General features: G+C 37.7%; 2 protein-coding genes and 1 non-coding gene across 5 annotated transcripts; 2 read left to right on the top strand and 1 right to left on the bottom strand.

Moving 5' to 3' along the window:
- Positions 1 to 8,670: 8,670 nt before the first annotated feature.
- Positions 8,671 to 12,373, top strand: LOC109165444. The gene is made up of 2 exons (XM_019314200.1): positions 8,671 to 8,862; positions 9,714 to 12,373. Exon 2 carries the CDS (start codon positions 10,003 to 10,005, stop codon positions 12,040 to 12,042), a length of 2,040 nt encoding a protein of 679 aa, XP_019169745.1. The 5' UTR covers positions 8,671 to 8,862; positions 9,714 to 10,002; the 3' UTR covers positions 12,043 to 12,373.
- A 474-nt stretch (positions 12,374 to 12,847) lies between these two features.
- On the bottom strand, positions 12,848 to 15,299 carry LOC109165446 (aluminum-activated malate transporter 9-like). Of its 3 annotated transcripts, none has more exons than XM_019314201.1 (6): positions 14,857 to 15,299; positions 14,575 to 14,715; positions 14,214 to 14,483; positions 14,004 to 14,131; positions 13,751 to 13,897; positions 12,848 to 13,613 (listed from the first exon to the last, which is right to left on the bottom strand). In XM_019314201.1, the coding sequence occupies exons 1-6, from the start codon at positions 15,131 to 15,133 to the stop codon at positions 12,996 to 12,998; spliced, it is 1,581 nt and encodes a 526-aa protein (XP_019169746.1). In that variant the 5' UTR covers positions 15,134 to 15,299; the 3' UTR covers positions 12,848 to 12,995. The 3 variants fall into 3 exon arrangements, with proteins under 3 accessions (XP_019169746.1, XP_019169747.1, XP_019169748.1); XM_019314202.1 differs by having other exon boundaries at positions 14,881 to 15,299; XM_019314203.1 differs by lacking the exon at positions 13,751 to 13,897 and having other exon boundaries at positions 12,848 to 13,629; positions 14,005 to 14,131.
- A 1,097-nt stretch (positions 15,300 to 16,396) lies between these two features.
- On the top strand, positions 16,397 to 16,468 carry TRNAG-UCC. The gene has a single exon. It is a non-coding gene; the product is annotated as a tRNA-Gly (tRNA).
- The last annotated feature ends 208 nt before the right edge of the window (positions 16,469 to 16,676 follow it).

The raw sequence follows: 16,676 nt of genomic DNA, 5'->3' as shown, positions 1-16,676 counted from the left end.
AAACACTTACTTTAATTGTTTGACTTTGTTAAATAAGTCAAAATTGGTTAATAAACGATTTACCAACAACCTTGTAACTGTTTTATAAGGTATAAGCTAGTTTATTGGATGAGCCAAACATACTTTAAAATAATGAATAAATTTTATGTGGGGCAATCTCACCGTGAGACATATAATATTTTTTAGTTAAAACATAATATTTTTATGAGAGTTAATACTCAAAATGGTCCTCAACTATAATGGTTTTTCTTAATTTCGTCCTAAACGACTTTGGTGACCTAATGTAGTTCCAGACTTTTGTGTTTTTGCTCAATTTAGTCACCCGTTTGTTATTTTGTCAAATTTGTGTTAAATAAATGAACAATTCAGTAAGCTCAATATTGGCATCTCTTTACTCCTAGACCTGCGAAGTGCGAAATCCCTCATTCTTTTACGAATTACTCCTAGAATTACTCCGAAACCTGCAAATATAAAATTTGATTTGTCTACTAGCTTGTTTATTTATTCTTTGGGCCAGTTTCTTGGGCTTTGTACGTACTTTATTGGGCCCCACACCCCCGACAATAAAATTATTGTTGTCCTACCGTATTTCGTGTTTCAATACTCGGTTTATGGTGGACTCGGTCCCGATAAAACCATCATTGACACCGTCTGTGGGGAACGCTACGAAAAACATGTGTTCATAGTCTCTACCCGTTCTACCTTTCTCTTTACGCAACCAAACCCCGAGATACGTCAAAATGGTCAGATCTCAAAGTGGATATTCACCAAGCCCATGTGGGCCCGAAAAGAATGTACAGAATCTGGGAACGAAGGTGGATCCCACCCCCACCCCCCCACCCCCCCTTTGGAGCTAGGAGTGCTCCAGTCGGTGTCGCCCTCAAAGGGGTTGGTATGGGGGTCAAGAGGGCCCACTCGACCCCGCTAGTAGTAGAAGCCACCCCTACATATCACGGGGTCGCCAAAATCATAGGTGGGCCCCCGAGAAGGAATTCCATAGCCTTATTCCCTGGTAAATCAGGCACGAAACATGGCTTGCCCCAAGCTGAGCATAGTGTGGGTGGTAGGGGAGCTGCCCCAGCACCCCAGGACCGAGGATCAAAATGGGCCGTAGGAAATAAAAGGAGGGAAATCCTATAGAGGGCCCCCTGGCTTGCCAACGAGTCTGAATGCGAGAACACTTACCGCACCCTAATGGTGGAGGAACCTCATAGTAGATGCGTAGGTCGTTTCCAGACAAGAGTAACCCCTCCTGGTGGATGGGGAAAAAGGATAGATGCCAAAATCGCAGAATTACTCCAATGTAAAGAGCGAGGTAACCTCCCAGAGATGCCTAAGATCACAATTATCCCGCCCTTCACCCAAAGGATTATGGAAAAATCCATTCCTTCCAATTTCAAACCCCCAAGTATTAAGCGATTTCACAGCTTGGGTGACCCTCAGGAACACATCATTGCCTATCAGGCCACCATGATGCTAATGGGGTCCTCAGAAGCCATGATGTGTAGAGCCTTCTTTTCAACCTTATCGGGCCAAGCCCAACGTTGGTTCACAAGTCTTAAGCGAAACACCATTGATTTTTTCCGTGACCTGGCTGTAAAGCTCATCACTTATTTCATGAGAGGAAAGAAGAGTCGGAAACACTTTACGCATCTCACCATTGTGAAACAACGCGTAGGGGAATCGACGAACTTCTTAATCCGCTGGCGAGCGGAAGAAGTAGACGTAGATGATGTCGATGACAAGTCGGGCATCATTATGTTTGTGGACGCCATGAGGGTTGGGGACCTTTATAAAAGTCTGAGATGTAAAACCCCGAGCACCTACGCCGCTCTTATGGCGAAAGCTAACAGATATGCAGAAGTAGAAGAAGTGAATCGGCTCAAGGGGTATGGAGAAGAAGTCCCCTCGAAAAAACCCCGAGCTGAGGAGTCGACTAAGGGAAAGAGGACAAACCCACAGGTAGAAAAGAACTCTATAGAAAGAGGAAAAACCATGGTAGATGTCGGTTCCTAGAATCTGATAGGAATACACATGGCACCCCCTCCGTGGGTACCTCGTCCCCTCGTGAGGCACCACCCATGATTCCCCTCACCCCCCCCCCCCCCTCAAAGCACAATCTAGTGAAATACTCGCATACACCGAGGAGTGTCAAATGGTCAAGGCCTCTGACCAGCACGCCCGGGACATTGTCGTTTCACCGTCGATATGGGCATAACACATATGAATGCCACGCCTGGATGAAGGAAATTGAGGCCCTCATTCAATCAGGTCAGTTGGGAAATTTCATCGATTGGAATAGAATGCACCTAGGTAATGTATAGAAAAGGGAAACAACCGAACGCTTCGGTCACCCAAATCTCCCCAAGAAAATGCCTGGGAAGGAAACCGAAGACAAAGGTAAACGCCTAGTGATAAATGTGATTTTTGGAGGATGGCCCTTCGTAGAAGACGAAAAGGAGTATGTGGGATATGTGGAAGAGACACATGTCTCAAAAAAGCAACAACGGGAGACTATCACTTTTTTCGGACAGTGACCTCCCGAGACGCATGGTTATCTCGATGGGAATAAATGGGACGCTGGTAAAATGAGTTCTAGTAGACATAAGGAGCAGCGCAAATGTTATGTATCACGATGTATTTGTGAAGTTGAGATTCGCTCAGGATCAACTCCGACCGATTAGAACTCCACTTGTCGGATTCACCAGGGACATCATCGAAACTGAAGGGACCATACGGTTACTCGTGGAGTTAGGTACTCCCCCGAACATGTGAGAAGTAGAAATGGATTCCGTGGTGGTGAGAATAGCATGCGCTCATAACATCATCCTAGGAAGGCCAGGGTTGGTAGACATCGAAGGAATCCTATCAATGGAACATCTGTGCTTAAAATTCCACACTCCCAAGGGGGTCGGAACAGTGCGCGGAGACCAACACTTGGCCAGTGAATGCTATCGGTGGGTTTGCCATAAAATGGGAGAAGAACAACTACCCGTACATACTATAGAAAAGGGGATGGAGAAAGAACAATTGAGGAAGGGCTCGGAACTAGCTGTAGAGTAAGAGTAAATAACGCTGGACCCATCTCGCCCGGACCGACGAGTAAAGATAAGAAATGGGCTCGTAGGAGATTTGCGTGAGGAAATTATCCAAGTCCTAAGGAAATACGCGATAGTGTTTGCATGGGGACGTGAAGATATGTCAGGAGTAGGTCGATCTGTAATCACGCACAGGTTGGCGGTGGACCCCACACATAGACATGTTAAGTAGAAACGCCAATATCTATCCGCCGAACGAAGGGCATTCGTAAAGAAGGAAGGTGAGATGTTGCTATCCATCGACCACATAAGGGAGGCAATGTACCCAGAATGGTTGGCCAACGTGGTCTTAGCCCCAAAACCCCGACCTGGCAAATGTGCATCGATTACGCTGATCCCAACAAAGCATACCCCAAGATCCGTTCCCATTGCCACATACCGATCAGCTAGTGGGTGAAACGACCGGGTGCGAACTTTTAAGTTTCATGGACTCTTTCAAAGGATATCACAAGATTTTCATGACAGAGGAAGACGAAGAAAAAACAGCCTTCGTGACCCCGGATGGAGTATATTGCCATCGAGTGATGGCTTTCAGGCTAAAAACATTTAGGAGCTACCTTCACGCGAATGGTTGTTGAGATATTCAAGGATTTATTGGGGAACATCATGGAAGCATACGTTGATGACATGCTCGTCAAAAGCAAAGAAGCAGAAACCCATCCGGAGCACTTAGGACGATGTTTTGAGGTCATGAAACAACACAATCTGCGCCTGAATCCGAAGAAATGCGTGTTTGCGATGAAAGGATGAAAATTCTTGGGCTTCATGGTAACTCACAGAGGGATAGAGGTTAACCCCGAGAAAGCCCAGAACATCTTGAACATGCAACCCCCTACGTCGGTCAAGGACATATAGAGATTGAATGAGAGGTTGGCGGCTCTAAGCCGTTTTATGTCCAAACTAGCAGATAGATCCTTACCCTTATTTCAAGTGATGAAAATGCGGGAAGGCTTTGCATGAAATTTCGAGTGTCAAGAAGCGTTAGATCATTTCAAAGCTTATCTAGCCTCCGCGCCCGTCTTGTAAAAAAAAAAAAAAAAGGAAGTTCTGTATGTTTATCTAGGAATAGCTCTGATGGTTGTGAGCTCGGTTCTCTTACGAGAAGAAGCTGATATAAAAAAAAAAACCCATCTATTATGTATGCCGGGCCTTACATTATGCAGAGTTAAGGTACACACCCTTGGAGAAGACGGTATACACACTAATACGGACAACTACAAAATTGGTGTATTATTTACAGGCCCACCATGTAGTAGTTTTGACGGATCAACCCTTGGCTCTATCATGAGCAAGCCGGTATCATCCGGGCGAATGGTGAAATGAGCCATCGAGCTTACCTAATACAACCGCGAGTACACACCACAATAATTGGGCCAAAGTGATTAGTACATTTAACACATCTTCGTGTAGGTAAATTATTAGATAAAAACTAGTATTTTCGCCCGTGCGATGCACGAAATAGGTTTGTTGTAATATATTAAGAATGTTTGGATCGATATATAATTATTTAAATTAGAACGTCAAATATTATATAGTGCAAGTGAAGATACGGTTTGGATCATTTATGTGTTTTGATGTTATCATTGCTTGAATTTAAGCAAATAATTGCTTAAATTAATAGCTAATGTGTAGATATACGCATGCAGTGCTATAACTTTGGAGATTTTATTTATCATTGTTTAATATATATTTTTATAAATTAGGCAAATGTGCTCGTTCTCTAGCAACTCAGTTATATGAATGAATTTTTATCTTAATTCATTTGTATGGAAGATATATATATGTATATAGCAATTTTGTCATTTAAAAAAACATAATATCAACGATTTTATTTAGACATTATTGAAACCTCTTTGTAGACGACATTGGTAGTAGCAACACAATCTTGTCCATCATCGTCTAGAGCTAACACCTTCAATTGATCAGGATGGGTGACTCGGGTCAAAATATATAATGGTAGAATATTAGTCTATTAGCGGTCCTTTTATATTTTAAGTGAATTAGTAATATCGATTCATTTTCAACCAATTATTCTTTTTTTTATTATTATTTTTAGTCAATTAGAATATCATATGCAGTGATATTTTTACTTAATTTCTATTCCATTTTTAATTGATGATATATAATATTATTATTGAAATATTTCCGTTCCATTTTTAATTTACCTTTACTATTGTTTAAAATATGAATTTACTATTTATGATGTAGAATATTATTATTAAAATATTTCCCGTTCAATTTTAGTTTTCCTTCCATTTTTAATTAAAATGCAATGATCTAACCATTTATTATTTTTTTTTCATATTAGTCAATTATGAATCATTTTTTATTTGTAGTCAACTATTAATATTTATTTCCTTTTATATTTTCAGTCAATTAGTAATATCGTATTCATTTTCAACCAATTATTTCTTTTTTATTTTTAGTCAATTAGTCAATTAGCCAATTAAAATATCAGATGCAGTGATATTTTTATCCAATTTTTGTTTCATTTTTAATTGATGATGTAGAATATTATTATTGAAATATTTCTGTTTCATTTTTAATTTACCTTTACTATTGTTTAAAATATGTCTTTACTATTAATGATGTAGAATATTATTATTGAAATATTTTCTTTCCATTTTTCATTTACATTTACTTGATTATGTAGAATATTATTATTGAAATATTTCATTCTATTGTTTGAAATTGTGAAAGATTTATGACATAATTGTGATTTGATGTATTATAATGTGTAATATTATTGTGAAAAATTTAAATGTAATGATCTGACCATTTTCTTTTCTATTTTAGTCAATTATGGATCATTTTTTATTTTCAGACAATTATTAATATTCGAGAAAATTACACTTTTGGTCCTATAACTATAGAAGGGATGATAATTTCACTTTTAAAACTACCAATTTAGTCCTTTAACTATGTTTTTTTTCACACATTTGGTCCTTCCGGCCAAATCACCGATGGATTTTGGCCGAAAAAAACACAATTCTTTGTTTATTAAATATTTGGGGGGGGGGGGGGGGGGGGGGTCCATTTATGTTTGAGAAAAAAAGGGGAAAACGCGATTCTTCACACGTATTTCCCGGTGGTTGTAGCCGACACCGTCAATATCTCTGATCTCCTTATATTCAGATTCCGGCACGCGAAATTTCATAACCCCTCACAGATCTGCAATGGACCGTCGAATTCGTCGAGGGTGCGCACTTCGTGATCCGCCTGAAGAGCTGCTTCGACAGATACTTAACCTCCGCCGACGAGCAGCAAAAATAAACCCCGCGAAACCCAGATCATAAAACCCGAAAATATTCCTTTCTTGACTACAAAACAAACACACAGAAAAAAAAAAAAAGGAAAAAGAAGGAGAATTTATTCTTGAACTTTTAGTTTACGGTTAACAATTGATAATTTGAGGTTGTTAACGTTATTCCATGCATCATCAAATTAACTAAATAGATTTTTATTTTGATCCTCCAGAATCCAGATTGAAACTATAGCCCCCACCGTCAAAGAACACCAGCTTGTTCCTCTCCCCTTCAACTGACCCTCCGGTGACGTCGTCGTCGAGACGTTCCGGCCTCTCCCGCCGCCCCGGCAGCCACCGCTGCTCTGGTGACCGCCAAGGCTTCTGCGTTTTTGAAGCCTTTCCTGTTCTATGTTTTTGAAGCCTCTCCTATTCTACGTTTTTGAAGCTCTTCCCCCTTTTTTCTCAAACATAAATTGACCATTTTACCCCCCAAATATTTAATAAACAAAGGATTGTGTTTTTCCAGCCAAAATTCACCGGTGATTTGGCCGGAAGGACCAAATGTGTGAAAAAAACACAGTTAAAGGGCTAAATTGGTAGTTTTAAAAGTCATGAACTGAAATTACCACCCCACATATAGTCATAGGACCAAAAGTGTAATTTTCTCTTAATATTCATTTCTTTTTTTTCAATTAACCTAATTTTTGTTTCTTTTTCTATCTTTAATTTTCTGTCAATTATTAATATTCATTTCTTTTTTTAATTTACCTAATTTTCATTCCATTTTTAATTGATGATGTAGAATATTATTGTGAAATATTTTTGTTTTTTTAATTTCCATCCTTTTTTTTTTTAATTTACCTGTATTATTTACTATTGTTTAGACGGGAAATCAAGTAAATAAAATTTTGTTTTTAATTATAGTATAGATTTTTTCTTCTTTTTATTTATTTATTATTATTTGGGCGGGAAAGTAAGGAATGAGGTTTTTTTTTAATAATAATAGTATAGATTGATAATCCTTTTATATTTTCCTATTTAACTGATTATTATTAGTATTAATTAGTGAATTTCGTTTCTTTATTCATTTTTAGTGAATTAAGGATCCTTTTTTATTTTTCTATTTTACTTCTAACCTTTAATTTTACTGATTATTATTAGTATTAATTAATCAGTGAATTTCGTTTTCTTTTATATTTTTCGTAAATTAAGAATTTTTTTTATTTTTTAAATTTTTTGGTAAGAATTTTTTTTTTTTTTTTTACTGTTATCCTTATTATGACCTTTTTTTAACAACCTTTCGTTTCATTTTTCATTTTTATTGAATTAAGAATCCTTTTTTATTTTCCAATTTTACTGATTATTATTAGTATTAATCAGTGAATTCAGTTTCTTTTTTCCATTTGTAGTGAATTAAGGACCCTTTTTTATTTTTCTATTTTACTGCTAACTTTTGTAATGATTATTATTAATATTAATTAATCAGTGAATTCCGTTTTCTTTTCTATTTCTCATGAATTAAAAATCTTTTTTTTTTTTGGTAAGATTTTCTTTTTTTACTATTATCCTTATTATGACCCCTTTTTTTTTCCAGAAAATTAAGAAATTAGCTTTGTAGTCAATGTTACCAGGGTCTCCATCAACGCCCAATCAGTTGGATCCAGCGGCACTAAAAATACTTCAAGCTACAATTGCAAAATAATAATAATAATAATCTTGAAAACTGTAAAAAAATACTTACGTTTTCATGAGTGCAACACCAAGATATTATTCCACAGAGCGAACATGAAGAAAGAAACAGTGTAAAAGGAAAAATTATTATTTCCAAAATCACCAATCCATTGTATTTATACGTAGAAAATATGAGAATTATAAACTTGTATACTTTTTCAAAAAGGAAAGGTGTAATTATGTAATATTATTAATTAATAAATTTTAATTAATTTCTATTTTACATTTGCTTACCAAATAGATTTTACTACAAAAGTTTGAGCGGGAAAATAAAATAGGAGAATTTTGTTTATATATATATATATATATATATATATATATATATATATAGATAAAATTTATTCAATACATATCTTTAAATAGTAATGGTAACTTTCTTGGTGACTAAAAAAATTTAAATTTTAAATAACTTAATACATTGGTGTCTTACAAATTAAATTAAAAAATATTTGGACATTTTGGTCAGTCCCCATATGCGCCGCCTCGTCATTATTCGTCCATCAGTTAATTTCCAATTTCCACTCTCAGCTTCTCACGCGCCTTACACTTACAGCGACGCACATTATATACACACGCACACATACATATACATAAGCACGCCTATCTCTTTCTCGTCGTAATAGCCTCATATTTCTGTCTTTCTCGTCGCCGGTGCTTCAAAGCCCTAGCTTGCCTTGTCTCTCTTCATACTTCACAGACACACATGTAATAGTACAAACAGATACAAGCATACGTTTCACTCTCCAGGAATTGTTGTGCTGCTCCTTTGATAATCGAATCGAAAAGGTACTCTCCTGGATCTATCGTCTATGTTTCGAGCTTTTAATCTGTTCAATTTCATGCTCGGTGACATTTCATATATTTGTTTTAAACCTCATTTCATTGAATTCGAAATGAAGTTTTGATTTGTTTGTTGAGAATTCCGAGTTTTAGCTGAATCTGATTGAAGTCTCACCATACTGAATCCGACAATTCTTCTGCCTGATGTTATTACCGGAAACTCTATATTTGTGTGAATTGTTACCAAAAGATGTTGGATGTTGATTTTCAAGTTTGTTTTATTGCTTTCGAGTGTTTTTTTTATAGCTATACTTCAATATATGAAACTTGTTGTTTAATTATTTTTCCATCGATTTTAAACTTTCATTCATCATTTGATATCTGATTTTATTCATGTACTTTTCTCTTTTCAAATATTCTTTCGAATCATATGTATGTGTTAAACTGAAAAGAGGTGTCAAACAAGGAACTAACCTAGATAAATTATTTTCTGCATTGGATGTGCTGTGAATTCGTTTGATATAGTTTTTTAGACGCACATATTAATATACTATACATAATTATGAAGTGAGATTTATAGCTACATCTTTTACGCAACTAATCATTACATATTTACATCCATAACTGCTTGAAGTTATAGGGGCTGTCAATGTGTATTTGAGGTTCCTTTTATATCTATAAGATGAGACTATGACCTTATTTTCCATGTTTAAGTTTTATTATTAGTGTTTTGGATTCATTGTCTTCACATGTTCAGAAAGAATGATACTAAGATGCAATTCCCTTTCTTTTGAAGATTTTTGAGACCTTGATTAACCCTCTGACAAATGCTTATTGACTTAAAATTTATAATGCAGGATGATTATTTGTCATGGTATGGTAACAAAGATTGTGAGTTTGCCTATGTTTTTCATCGGGTCCCCGTATTGATCACTAGAATTTGGGATTAAGTTTCCACAGCAAATGGATCGGAAAGATACTTCGGGGTTTGTAAGTGGGGGTGGGGTGAACTAGCCCAAAGACATCTAACCATAGTTTTGTTACTAACTTAAAAAAAAAACAAAAAAAAAAAAACCGGAAGTCAGGCTGATTGTTCTTTTTGCCCTTGAGATTTGGTCAAGAGTGTAGAATCTTGGCCAACCTGTTATGGACCCCATTTTCCATGGTTTAGGTTATGCTGCAAACCTGTCCTCAAATGCATTTAAGAATCTGGGCAATCCAATTCAATTTGGAGGGGCTGAAGGTGTAGGCGTAGGCGGTAATTGTGCAGATACCACCTTGCGACTTGATTCCTTTAGTTCTTCAGCCCTTTCTATTCCTTCTTCAAAGGGAATCAAAAGAAAATGGAGCTCCATTGATGGATCTATAAATCAGCAAGCTGGGTCCTCTTTGTGTCTCCACCTAGGCCATTCATCTAGTTCATCGGACAGCAAGGGGAGCTCAGCAACTGGATGCACCTCAAATTCTTCGGCGAAAGAAACTGACGAGGAGTCCTCAATGGACCTAGAACTGGATTTCACTCTCCATCTGGGCAATGAAAAGTCACTGAGCCTGAAAAAGTCTCCCACATCTGAGAAAGGACTGGATGTTCTTCCCAAGGTTGATCTGGAACTGAGCCTTTTTAGTGCGCATGCTGAATCTGAGATTACTATAGTGAATCCAAGCTCCTCGTTGCAAACTGCTATGAATGTACCACAGACTATATCTGAAGCTTTCCAATTTGACGAAGGATCAGTCTCATCTTGGAGAAGTGGCAGCCTTCAGAGTTCCTTAAACACACCTCATAATGCAGGGGCTAGTTTCTCCCTCAATCAGGATGCAAGACAAGCCAGGCCAACTCCAATCTCTCCCAACCAATCTTTTAGTGTGATAACAAATTCAAAAAGCTCAGTCACCTGTACTTCCGGGATAACAAAACAACAGCAGCAACGTAGTAATAGTACCAAACAATGTCAGTTCCAGGGGTGTCTAAAAGGAGCAAGAGGTGCTTCTGGCTTCTGCATTGCCCATGGAGGTGGTCGGAGGTGTCAAAAACATGGCTGCCATAAAGGAGCTGAGGGTCGTACTGCATTCTGCAAGGCCCATGGTGGTGGTCGACGATGTGAATTCCTAGGATGTACCAAGAGTGCAGAAGGACGTACTGATTTCTGTATAGCACATGGTGGTGGACGGCGTTGTAGTCATGAGGGTTGTACCCGTGCTGCCAGAGGGAAATCTGGGTTGTGCATTCGACATGGTGGAGGCAAGAGATGCCAGAAAGAGAACTGTACAAAGAGTGCTGAGGGACTTTCTGGTCTATGCATTTCACATGGAGGTGGTCGGCGATGTCAGTACTCCCAATGCACTAAAGGGGCACAAGGAAGCACAATGTTCTGCAAGGCGCATGGTGGTGGTAAACGTTGCACTTTTGAAGGCTGTACAAAGGGTGCAGAGGGTAGCACATCATTTTGCAAGGGCCATGGTGGAGGGAAAAGATGTTCATTCCAAGGAGGTGGGATTTGCACAAAAAGTGTGCATGGAGGGACCCTTTTCTGTGTAGCGCATGGGGGTGGTAAGAGATGTGCTGTGCCTGAGTGTACAAAGAGTGCAAGGGGCCGAACTGATTTCTGTGTGCGTCATGGTGGGGGCAAGAGATGCCAGTTTGAAGGTTGTGGAAAAAGTGCTCAGGGAAGCACTGATTTTTGCAAGGCACATGGTGGAGGGAAAAGATGCTATTGGGGCCAGCCTAGTTCTGAATTTGGCAAAGGTGAAATTCCTTGTAATTCATTTGCCAGGGGAAAGACAGGGCTTTGTGCATCTCATGGTGCTCTGGTTCAGGATAAACGGGTTCATGGTGGAGCTACCCTCGGAGTTGTAGTCCAGGAGATAACACCAAAGAGAACTGAGAATATGAAAGAGATTGACACTACAGAGGACATGGATGCTGATAGCATGACTGTGGAAAGAAGTGTTGTAACATCTGCAAATGGTTCTGATTGGAAATATATCAGTTTTAAACAAGCTACCATGCCAATTCTAGGCAGTCCTCCATCTATTCCAGTTACAATTCCTGAAGGAAGGGTTCATGGAGGAAGCTTATTGTCAATGCTAGCAAGTAATTCTGACCCTTCCTTAAGCAGTAGCAGGGGCACGGAGAATCCATCTGAGCCCAGGAAAGCTTATATTACACACCAAAGCTGGATGTAAGAAAGAAGACCTATCCCGCTACACTTGAGGCCAGTGTGTGTATTTCCTCAATTTCCAGTTATGCAGTCTACTGAATTAATGTGTACTTGCTTTTCTAGTTTGTTTGGTGAGGAAATGCGCTCACTTGTCAAGTGAGTGATAGAGGACTTGGCATTTGATTACTATTTTGTATGTGTGGCAATAAGTATTAACTAGGAATAGTTAGTCATATGAATGTGGGTCATTGATATTTTCCTGTGTACATAGGAAGCTTGTCCTTTGTTAGCTTATGATCATGTGAATATTTCATGTACTGTGACAACTAGTTAAATAAAACTATTGCATTGCTGTATACAACTCTCTTGGGCTTTTATTTATTTATTATTTTTTCATTGATTAAGACTGAGTGCTAACTGGAAAGCATCTATACATGATTACATGTGCTTGCAGTTTGTTATCCTTCCCTATGATATACCAGTTTCTGGCATTCCACCTTGCTGATTGCCTGATTAAATTGCCATCTCATAACATCCCACCATGAGACAATTTGAAGAATCTCCTTAGGTACTGTTTCAATTGTGTTTAGAAATCGAAACAAGTGTAAAGATCAAAAGGAAGAACCGAAGAACAAGAACATAGGATTTTTCGTGGTTCAGCAAAGTGCCTAAATGTCTGCCCTCTTGAACTATATTGCGTTGGTAATCTCTTATAAGATGACTCTTTAAAGCATCAACTTGATTTTTTGTTTTTATTTTCTTTCAATGGATTGGGGTGAAAATTCAAGCTTAGAACAACTTTGCCACTTAGTTATCATTCTTGTTGCACATACAAGGAAAACAAATAATTTATTTTGGAAATAAAAAATCTACATTTCAGAGTGCATTATTTCAATAAGCAAAATGATTGGAATGGAAGTGTTGTGGGAACACCTTGACTTGTTTTCTGTTTTCCTGGTAAAAAAATGGTCTTTCTTCTTATAGCCCCTCAGGTTTGAACTTTGCCATCTTGGAGAGCTGATCTACAGCTTCAACTAAGTGATCAAGCCGAGCTTCAAGCTCAATAATCAAGGATGCAAATGTGATAGTGCTCTGGAGTCCCTTCATCTTGGGTTTATAATTTACAGATATAGTTCCCTTGTCTTCATATGCGTCAACTTCCCTCGACAGCCAAGAGTACAGCCTTCTTTGTTGCTTCTTCATCAGTTCATGGTATGCCTGTTCATTTGTTACTGCTGCAGGCATTTCTAATGGCAGGGAAGGAATGTCAAAGTTCTCTTCTAACATGCTGTCTTCGAGATCAGCCAAGTGAGTTGAGATCTCATCAAGGTTAGTTGAAGAGATTTGAGATAATTTTTGCTGTTGCTCAGGTGAGTTGCTGTCACATGTTTCATTTCTCGGTATAAGGAAACATGAATGCCTATCTATTGCTCTCTGCAGTCTTTCAGTCGAGGCGTGAACCTTAGCTAGAAGACAGCCTTTAAGGCTTTGTTGCATGCTTGATATATCTTCGCCCAAAGCGCGAACTAGCTCTACAGCCTGAGCTGCTGCTTCCTGAATCTCTTTCTGTAGTGTGATCCTTAGATTATATGGAGCCTGCAATATTTTAAGGTCAGTTATTCTTCAAACACTCGTAGACCATATATTATTGTGCATTGATGAAGGCAATTCTCATCTACAACTGGTTCCTAAAAAAAACAGTTAGAGAGTATATATAGAACTGATAGGGAGACCTGGATTTCCGAATGAAGTACACCATGAAGGGCCATGACTTCATAGGCACAGTATCGCAAAACTGCACTAACTTTAACATATTCTGACCATGGATAAAAGACATGGCAGAACCTCCCATGTGGTGGCTCCCATTTCGCGGAGTTAGCCTTGTCAATAGAGAAAAAACATATCATTGTTAGTTGTTGTTCATTTGCTGTTGATCACCCCATGAAGATATGCCAAAATTCGTGATCAAATGAAAATGACTAGTACCAAAGTTTCAATCTTTGTTGCAGAGTTCAACGTGTCACGACAATTCTTGATTGCAGGCTCATCTGAGACAGTCTTTGTGAACTTGAGGTAACTCAGCCCATCATCTTCTAAATACTTTCTAACACATTCTGAAAATTTTCCAGATAGCTTATGGTCACTAATTATCTTGGAAAAATACAGTAATTTTGTTTGTCCTTTTGTTGTCTTTACCTTCAAGTGAGTCAGCCACTGTATTGAAACTGGAAACAAGTTCGTTATGTAACTGCTCTCCAGCCCATATTGGACAAACTAGTACATTCACCAGGACTGCTACAATTGCTCCAATGGCAATGGAGTAAAGTCTATCCATGGAAGTTTTTATCGGGTTTCCCATCTGATATCCAGAAACAATGATCAAACAGTAGGTGAAAAGTGCAACCCGAAAACCATATTCGTATGGCACTAGGGATGGCCACAGCTTCATGAACGTTGTGATAGTCCCTGCATCAAGGCCAAACTAAGCATTACTCCGAAAATATTTCCTTCTTCCTTGGTTTCTAATTATCTACTTTCAGGGATTTAGGTCACTTACCAATGAAAAAGATGCTGGTGCCTATGATAACAGGCTCAGCAACAGGGCCACTTCTTGAAGCTATTTCAGCAATGGCAGTGGCTAATACTCCAGCAATCAGACTTCCAACTGCCCGGTTGAATCCTCGATTAAATGTGGCACCTTAGAAGTACATGAAGGTGAGATAAATGAAGTTAATCACTGCAATTCTCAAATATATGGATTTTATTTTTTTCAGATACTTTTCCATTTCAGCATTTAATTTGATAAATTTCTGAGTGGGCAGTGGGGTTAATTACATACCAACAGTGTATTCGAACATCATACCAACAGTGAGGATAGACCATATAGCATTGGCACCAAACACTTGATAGGGAGCTGGAAACAATATCAGAAGTGAAACAAGCAGAACAGCTAGGCCAACTTTTAGGGAGAAAACCACTCTACTTGTGTCCTCTTTGCAGAAGCCTGAAACACGAGAAAACCACCCTTTGCATGGGAAGATAATCTTCGATATCTTCTCTGCAATTGAAGCCGGGATAATATTGATCTCAATACTACTACCCTTTTTTCCATTCATTCTCCAATCTAAAAACCTGCACTTTTTTTAGAGTTCAACCCAATGGAAAAATGAGAATGGAAAGGGGAGAGTTGGAATGAGTGGGTGATGCAAGTAGAGGGGAGAAAGCATCTATCTAGCTTTAGCTATGGAGGAGAGGTGGATATATGAGGGAAACAGAATGAGACTTCAATAATGGAAAGGGAAGATTGAAGCCAAAATTCGGATAAAATATGCTTTAACCTCAATAATGCAGACATGGACAGAGAATCATTAGAACATAAAAGATGATATGCCGATGGAATATGTAGTTTAGTCCCTCAGTTTTTTTGGCAATGTAATCTTGTACGTGTTCTCAGATAGGAAAGATGCATTCTCGCCCGTTGGGAACAAAAGTAATGCAAAAAGTAAGTAATTAGACAGAAATGAGAATTAGTTGACAATTTTGGTTTATTTGACCAATATTAGCTGTTTGACTTGGTTAAACAATACTATGGTTGCAAAAATCGCGCCTAGGCGCCCGGCTGCCACCGCGAAGAAGGCCAGAATCGGCCTCCTCCAATGCACTATGGTTTTCTTGATTATGAATATTTACTAAACCATGCATTTTCTAATGCATTAATATTAAGTATAAATTCCAAATGCATATAGATTAAATTCCACTTTCTAAAATTACATCGAACTCCTCTATATGCTTTTCTGGAAAATATTTAAGTATGGAGTTTCTATGTTACCCTAATATAATAGAAGTTTCTTTTTATATACAATTGGATAAAAGAAGGGAGACAAATTTCGAATAAATATTTTTTAAAAAGAAAAAAGTGTCAAATGATTCACTAAGTTGAATGAATAGTACAATTAAGCTCCCTAATTGAAAAAAATAAATAAAATAAAAAATTATAATGAGGTATTTTAAATTATTAAAAAAATACAATTATGTCATCTTTCACCTCAGAGACTCTTCGCACGTGAATCATTCTCTCTCTCTCTCTCTCTCTCTATATATATATATATATATATTATCCACTTTAAATAGATACGGATTGAACCGGAACAAATTTAAAGAATTTGACAAATCCTTGCCCCACCACTAATACATACTAATGGTCACTGTATTTTTTAATATTGTAAATTTTGTTGATATATTATATTTTATATCAAGAAAATTAATAATTATATATGTATACACCAAGACAGTTACACGCACACTTCTTCGATAACAAAAATAATTTTGCGCGTAGATATATACAATATATATAATATGACTTACGCAACCATCAATCAGCGTTTGTAGTCCAACGGTTAGGATAATTGCCTTCCAAGCAATAGACCCGGGTTCGACTCCCGGCAAACGCAGATTATTTTGTAAATATAAAAAAAATTCGTTGATGGACCATTTTTATTCCGAAAATAATGGAAGGAAAAGAAAAAACATGTGGCGTTGCCGTCAACCAAATGCAGGCACCTCTCTCTTGAGAGTTGAGATTCAGATTGGGAGAGTACAAAATCTAAAAAGAGATTATTTTAGGGAATATTAGAATTGTTTGGTTAAAATTGAAGCATG

Source organism: Ipomoea nil, unplaced genomic scaffold (genome assembly GCF_001879475.1).
Source record: "Ipomoea nil cultivar Tokyo-kokei standard unplaced genomic scaffold, Asagao_1.1 scaffold3069, whole genome shotgun sequence".
Taxonomy (NCBI): Eukaryota; Viridiplantae; Streptophyta; class Magnoliopsida; order Solanales; family Convolvulaceae; genus Ipomoea; species Ipomoea nil.
Note: the sequence above shows the minus strand (reverse complement) of the source record. Positions and strands in the feature narration are given on the sequence as shown.